This window comes from Scophthalmus maximus, chromosome 15 (assembly GCF_022379125.1).
Source record: "Scophthalmus maximus strain ysfricsl-2021 chromosome 15, ASM2237912v1, whole genome shotgun sequence".
NCBI classification, from domain to species: domain Eukaryota; kingdom Metazoa; phylum Chordata; class Actinopteri; order Pleuronectiformes; family Scophthalmidae; genus Scophthalmus; species Scophthalmus maximus.
The window spans coordinates 9,262,248-9,270,348 of NC_061529.1; the positions used below are offsets into that span (position 1 = coordinate 9,262,248).

Consider the following 8,101-nt stretch of genomic DNA (forward strand, 5'->3'; position numbering starts at 1 on the left):
TCCCTCTCTCACCCTCTGGATCATCAAAATCAAGATAATGGATGGAATGATGCTTATTTTTACTTTCTTGGAGGCTAATCGCCTGCGCTATTTTACCCATTCCCTGTCCCAGCAGCTTGCTCAGTCAGCTAATACAAACAATTATTTTCCCACCAGACCTGGGGAATTTGTGGCAATATTTGTCCTCCCCTTGACATTTTTTAAGAAAGATGTTTGAGGTCAAAGTCTTGTTTGGACACTGTGCGCAACTCACACAATATGTCTCTAAAATAGTGCCGGACCGAAGTCCCGTCTCACGGTTCAATACTGTGGTTTGTTCTATAAAGTGAGGTCGCAGAGTGGCTTGTCGTGCAGGGTCAATGGTTCGGGGGGGGGGCTTGAACATGTGTTAAACCTCTGCACGATAGGGAGGATATCTCCAGCCTTTACGCACAAATGCGTCCAGAATAAAGATAAGAATGTAGAATGTAATTTGCCTCATCTTCTTAAAATCGTGTGTCCTGTTTTATCCACTCTCATTGTTGTATAGAACATCGGAACATGTCAATGTCATCAATGGCTGGTACACTCGAGCAAAAATATATATCAACTGTACAACAATGATATGACTTTAATATTAGTTGTACTATCAATGGGCAGCCACTGTACAATGCTCTCCTGACACTTTTCATGAAGTTTTTCGACACCGTTGAGGAATATTTGAAATAGATTCCTCTCTTAATTTCTCGGACTTCAGCTGCAGACACGGGGGTGGGGGCGTGGTGGCGACGGTCCATGTCCGTGAGTGACAGCGCCGCGCGGCCAATCGGAACTCCGAGCGCCTCTGCCTCTCTCTCCGCTGGCGGCGGACGGGGAGGGCGGGCCGTCTGCCAAAGACGAGAGTGCGCGTCGGGGTGAATGGATGACGTCGGGAGGCTGGCGCCAGCATGTCTGGGACTGGCGCGTTAGATCAACACAGCTGGGCCGGGATAGGACACACAGCTGGCTCGGGCCTGCATTCCTCCACAAAACAGGATTGTGAGAAAAGGGGAAAATAAGATCCAAATAGGAGCAGAACGGGACGTGCTTTGATGTAAACTAAAAGACGGCAACATTCGGGGAATGTTGAAAAATATAAGTTTCATTTAAGAGAAAAGTCTCTCAACCAGCCAGTGTTAATTCGATTTTGCTCGAAAGCGACTTCACAGCTTTAGTGCTATATGTGATTTAGACACATTTTATATTATATTACATGTAAGCAATGAGGCACAGGATCAGTGTAGGCCCGCAAGCAACCAAAACACCAATGACCAGTCATCCAATACATATCCATTGACTAATCACAGACATGTTTTTGGTATTATAATTCATGAAGAAATGGCCAGGCCTTCCACTGACCTTTTACCTATATAATACAATTATCATATTTTCAATGTGTGAGTGTGTGCATGTTTTGGGATAGTGTCGCCCTATGAACACACGCGGGCTATGGAAAGTATTTTTCAAAAAGCCATACAGTTAATGATTTGGAATGGGCCTATGCTTGTGATGAAGAAAATTCATGTTGCTGAAATGTTTTACAGGGGCTTGGCACAGTCAGACAAACAGACAAACCTCACAGTAACCGATAATAATAGCTCTTTTTAAAAATCTGTAAACATTTGGCTACTGTGGGTCTCCTATTGTGTTGTCATCGTCTAGGTTTATAACTAAGCTATTTTCATGAAAGTAAAGTGTGATTAGAAACTGCAGTGAAAGCTAAACAAAATAATGATCTGTTTAATTCACTGAAGTTATTCCTCTCTTTACCGGTGATTTTTCGCATCTTGAATTGTGCCCTTTTAAAAAACCAAAAAAAACATTTATCAAATAAAAAGTAAAACCAAAACACTTTTAACTCTGAAATTTATTTTAAATCAAAATTTAAATTTTTTTAAAAAACACCTGGAGGAGGTAACTTAATGATTGACAATCCCCTTCAGGCATCCCCTCCTAATTTCCTCATTCTTTCCAGCCCGTCCACAGGGTAACGTCGACCAATGAGAGCGGACTTGGTCGTTACACTTGGCCAATCAGCGAGCGATGCGAGGAAGGGGGCGTCGGCGGGCGCGCAGTGTATAAAACCCTAACTGTAGGTCGCTGTCACAGCACAGCGCCGAAGCTACTCAGGACAGTGACTACGAGAAAGAAGCCCATCGCCATCTTCTCGCCCAAACATCCGAGTCTCGTCGTCGTCGTCGTCGTCGACATCGCCTTCACGCCCGTGTTCCGCCATGAAAGCCATCAGTCCCGTCCGCTCGGTGAGGAGCTGCTACAAGGCCGTGTGCTGCATTTCGGAGCAGAGTCTCGCCATCAGCCGGAATAAACACTCGTGTCTGGAGGAGCCGGCGGGCCCCCTGTGCGACATGAACGACTGCTACTCCAAGCTGAAGGAGCTGGTGCCGAGCATCCCGCAGAACAAGTCGGTGAGCCAGGTGGAGATCCTGCAGCACGTCATCGACTACATCTTCGACCTGCAGATCGCGCTGGAGGCGGAGGACGCGGCCGCGCCGGAGATGGTGCTGTCAATAAAGGTGAGGAGGGGGTCCAGCCCTGCGTGCGAAGCACCGCGGTTATGATTCTATATGAGTCATGGGAATTAAAAAAAGGTAGTCATGTACTGAAGTGCAGCTATGTGGATTTTAAAGTGTATTCCACTTAACGACTTTACGAGAAATGCTCATACTTTGGCAACACCTGCGACTGCATGCATGGCGATGATGTTGTAGACTGTTGTGGTGCAGTAGCAGATGGTGTTGCGGGAAATGCATGCTACACCCCCGCAGAGACACGCTGTTCTCGATGGGTTTTTATTCAACGTTATATATATATATATATATATATATATATATATATATATATATATATATATATATATACTGTATATACTACTGCCAGCGTCTAAAGACTGCTTCTCTCCTCTTCAATTCAGACTGCGGACCTCACTCGCAATTTTTCCAAAGAAGACGGGCGGTTGTGCCACTAGGACGAGGATGACAGATAATGGTACATATTCATCTTCTTCTTTTCTTTTTTTTCAATCTCAATATCTATTTGAAGTTCATTGTGCTTGAAAAATATTCTGTCTTTGGGCTTCTCGCTTAGAAATACAATGGTCTTGTTTTGTTTTGAAAAAACAAGATCAAATTAAATATATATGTATATATATATATATATATATATATATATATATATATATATATATATAGATGCAACTTTAAATAACAGCGAGAATAATGTGAGCACTGATGTGCTGAGAGATGCCCACACATACCCTCCACGTTCACCATGGCCGCCAATTAGACAGCCCAGTGAATGTGTAGCGGATTCATTGCTATCTGCCTGGGGTTAATGAAAGTTCCATGCTAGGCGCCAGTCTGTCTGCTCCCCTCTGCAGGGAGGGAGGGAGGGAGGAAAGGGGGGGTGAGCGAGTTGGAGATCTGACTTCACTTTTCTTCCTTTCTCTCCATGCAGGTGCAGGGAAACACATGTCTCCACTTCAGTCCGGGCAAGAGGACAAGAGGGGCAGAGAGGGTGGGATAGGTATTTGGAAGAGGAGGAGGAGGAGGAGGAGGAGGAGGAGGCTTTTAAAGAAAGAAAGGAAGAAAAGACAGAAAAAAGTGGACCGTTTCCTCGATGAGTGGGAATCAACAGTAGTGCATGAGCAAGAAAACAGAGACTCATTCTTTGGCCCCTTGGACAGACAAATCAACACACCAAAGCAGACGCCAGGATTGGAAAGTGAAAGCTGCCCGTCTTTGTGTGCCCTCCTCAACGGACCTGGGATTCCCTATAGATAGAAGTAGAAGTGTTTGGTACATGATTCTTTTATTTTCCTTTTTTTTTTTTTTTCCGTGTTGCATTCCAAACTTTTTCCTTTTTTTTGTGGGCTTAACTCTCACCCAACCTGAACCCATCAAGTGTCACATCACATCTCACATAATTTCCCCGTGTTATTACCCCACCTCCCAAAAAAAATCTGTTTTCTATTGATCTGTAGACTGTTACAACTTCTTATGAATGTGTACATATCTGCTGTGGGTATGTAAGGTGTGAGTCAATTTGTATAATCAGAACTCTATACTAGAGTCAATTGTAAATGTTTGTAGGGATTGTGTTATTTCTACAGACAAAGTGATGCGAGTTTCATAAACTCTTTATTATAAAGTTTGCTTTGTATGTATGTTCTTATGTAATTAAATAAAAGAAAAGATGTGAAACTATTTCAACGGGTATGGTATCATTGATATGAAATAACAGATGAGTACACGGACTGTCGTGGTTGTCCTCTTCTTTTTCCGAAGGTATAAGCTGACTTGGCTTTGGGCGACAATGAAATGCTGATACAACAGGATGTATTCTGATGAATTTTGTGGTTGGAAAGCATACGAAGGGAGTTTCCTCTGAGAGTTTCTATTTTTCCATATAATGAGTTACCAGAAGTCTTAAAGAGATTCAAACTTCCTAATCGCTGTAGAGGACAGGATGTTACATGATCAGAAACCTACACATCAGCCATTCCGGTCGCTCATCTTCAAAACCATGATTAAATTATCAATTTCATCATTCATGACAGATCAGAATGCAGTATGAATATCGTACTTTGACCTATGAGGCAGAAGAGCACAATCTGTAATGCGGCATTGATGTAACTCTATGAGCACTTTCATAGATCTGTAGATAGGCCCAATATATGGAGGCGTGAAGCTGTTTAAACTGTCTCATGGTAACTGATTAGTTTTTGAAAATGAATGTTCCTGTTCTTGGCTGGCATGAAATAGCTGAGGAAACTACTCCACCTTGTGGATTTTCCTAGAATTTCAGGCATCAATTGTTGCCACACACGACCTTTATTTCCTCATCTGGTAAATCAGCGACAATGAAGAAATATGTTAAAAGGTTTTATTTTCTATCTTGTCATTTACAGACAACAGCTAAAAGGATTAAACCCCAACACTCCAATTGTCGCAGCGTTGGAACAAGTTGACTTAATTCTAACCCTCTGCGTACTAATAACAATGAGGTTGTGCCTCCACCTAGTGGTAGAAACGTGTTATTGCTGGGAAAAAAGTTCAAGCTTGTGGAGCGCCTCAGATACTGATATTTTACAAATATCATTAGATGATTAATAACGTGTACATCATATAATATTGCGTCACAATGAATGCACTTTTTTGTAGGTCATATTTCTATGATTATCAAATGTTGCTTTTAAATAAAATATTTATGTATTAAGGCTTTAAAAAAGGGTGTTGTACTCTGATAATTTTAAGGACAGTTAGATTGTTGTACTGGTTTTGCATAATATTGTTTTAACTGCTGTTTTAATGCTAAAATACTGCATTCGTGTAATTTGTCCTCATTATAGATGAATGAATGTGGGACAGTGCAAACATCAATGTATATTGCAATTGTAAACAATAGCTGGAGCGATAGAATAGAGTGACACCTCACTGACTCATTAATCAATAGTAATCAAACATTATATCAGTATTTGTATTTTTTGAATGTTATTGTACTAGAGTGCATTTAAAATATGTTATGATTCTGTTTCTTTTTCATTAATGTTGTTAGAATGTATTTTTATTTATAGATAGATAGATAAATAGATAAGAAAAAAATGCAAAACGTTACAAATATAAGCAATACAAATATGAAGAATGTACATAATATTTGTGCAAGTGTACATTTAGTTACCAATAATATATTTTAAGTTTTTTAAATCCAAAGACACAGTACAAAAATCAAGCAGAAGCTTGAGGCTAAAGTAATGCAGGAGAGTTTGCAGTCCACACCACAAGATGGGAGTGTTGGATGAAAATGCAACAACTTCACCCCCCTGACATCCCAGGAATGTAAGCACTCCACAAACAAGATAAGCTTGTTGTTTGTGGATGTAAGGATGAACTTCTGCTGGTCAAATCCTGCTTCAACGTAGCAACGCAGCACCTTTGACCTTGGAACAAATCCAAATTGGTTTGATCTGAAAGAAGAATAAAATCTGCGAAGAACAAAGCAACTCAGGCCAAAATGTAATTCGAGGATTTCCTCGTTCATATGAGCTGCATACAACCAGCTCCAAATCAGTCATGAACATGCCACGAACAAGTTTTGCCATGTGTCAAACGAAAAGGATGTCATTACTATCAACATCAGTCTGTCAGTGAGGCCCCCTTGTGAGGTATTTCACATTATGCCTACAATGACTTTAAACACACAATACATATTTAATAATTTTGCAGCTTTGAAAATCCCATGTAAACATGATTAATGCTTTTTTAAATTTAGTCTAGAAAACAGAATTCAACATTTTGTTGTGGTGTAAGCAATTTACTTATATTTTGCCCCTGCAGCCATCATGATGATCAATTACGTCAAGTTTATTTTTCCGGGTCAGTGTCTCATGGTTTTTAACAGGCCGTATATCGTCACTGGTTCCTGACAAATGTCTCTCACAACAAGGGAAACATTGAAATCTTACCACAGGAAAAACATGCAGGATACCCCAGGAGATGTTTATAATTATTAAGGTGGTATTTTTCAATGAAAAATTTAAACTCAAAAAACTCATTCAAATCATCCATGCCATTGTCATCCATGTCTACTTTTGCGGGGACATTAACATTCTATCTAATTAACAGGACACGACTGAAGTAATCCAGATCAACGCAATATACAGCGATGTTGCAAAAACGGATTTCAGAATGTGAACATGGTAGAATTCCCACAACTGATTGTGGATTATGTAAGATCGCAATTTGTAGTGTAATGTCAAAGAGGAAGAGAAGGAGGGTGGGGATCATTTGAGTTGCATCATGTGGAGATCACTGTGACACTTCTGTTAGTATTTATCACACTAAACTAAGTATGACATGCAGGTCACCGTGTTAGCTTTCCCCCCTTACACATATCCCATTAAATTATACACTGTAAATACAGTCATATGGTATTATTTCGGGTGAGTACGGTACAATTAATTTCAGAGTATATTTGGGTTCCATTTTAAATATATGGTTCAAACCGAGGCATGACAATGGGCCTGCTTTGGCTGGCAGCTAGGCTTCTTTGCCTTGGCCAATGGGGGTCAAGTCATACGGCTTGGGTCTGGTGGGGTTGGGGGAGGGGTTGTTTTCTTTCAATATCTCCTCTGAGCCAATAAGCAAGAGTGCTACTGAATGAATCCAATTATCATCTACAAACTATCCAACACCTTGCAACAGGCCACAAAACACTTTCATCACATCGAATAATGATTCCTATATGTTCACAACAAAACTGCTCCTTTCTTATAAACTTCATAAGATTCATCCAGGAAGTCAAGTCAGTGAAACCTTTTCTGTGCATAATTATATAATATCCACAATCATGAATATTGACCCACTATTGTTCCTTACATTTTTGTCAAGTACATATTTATCATTGTAGATTGAGACTAAATTGATAATTTCGCACTATTTGAAAAATAATATACTTTGTATAGTGTGTATAGTTAGTGTGTGTGTGTGTGTGTATATATATATATATATATATATATATATATATATGAAACAGTCAATCTTTTTGAGAGTTTCACTTTTTCAATGAGGCTTGCCCCCAACTCATTGTCAATTCATGTTTTCTACTGCTATAAAGTTAAACATTCAAATATCATAGTAACTTTGCGGATACACAACTTTGATTTGATTACATCAAATATAATTGTAATTGTGTTAACTTGAACAACATTTGTTTTGTTTAAATGAATAGGCCTGGGTTGAAATCTCAAGGTACTTTTTATGTAGGTCAACAGATTGTATATATCACTGCCTATAATTACCAGAAAAAAATTCATAAAAGTTACAATGTGATTGTATAGACTGGGACTAAGAAGGAGTTATTGTCTCCAACTCCAGCCTGGAAATAAAGGAACATTATGCCCACAAAACTTGTGCTGCTGTCCCTTTAAGAGGACGAGCCCCATCCCCTGAACAACTGTTTTATGCTAATCTGACAAGCCGAGCGTGCCGCGGGCCAATCAGCGGCGAGCTCTAACCGCGGGAGATCTAAATTTCGCGGGACGGAGTTTGGCGCTAAAAAAGCTTGT

The 8,101-nt window shown here is 40.1% G+C and overlaps 1 protein-coding gene across 1 annotated transcript; it reads left to right on the forward strand.

Annotated features, from left to right (window-relative positions):
* Window positions 1–2,108: 2,108 nt before the first annotated feature.
* On the forward strand, window positions 2,109–4,241 carry id3 (inhibitor of DNA binding 3). Its single transcript, XM_035610765.2, has 3 exons — window positions 2,109–2,552; window positions 2,951–3,024; window positions 3,493–4,241. The coding sequence occupies exons 1-2, from the start codon at window positions 2,253–2,255 to the stop codon at window positions 3,002–3,004; spliced, it is 354 nt and encodes a 117-aa protein (XP_035466658.1). The 5' UTR covers window positions 2,109–2,252; the 3' UTR covers window positions 3,005–3,024; window positions 3,493–4,241.
* Window positions 4,242–8,101: the final 3,860 nt, after the last annotated feature.

Bases quoted from the DNA above. Each gene is read 5' to 3' on its own strand.
- id3 (XM_035610765.2), top strand. From the start codon at position 2,253: ATGAAAGCCATCAGTCCCGTCCGCTCGGTGAGGAGCTGCTACAAGGCC. The intron at 2,553-2,950 runs GTGAGGAGGGGG...TCTTCAATTCAG, and splicing joins AGATGGTGCTGTCAATAAAG to ACTGCGGACCTCACTCGCAA.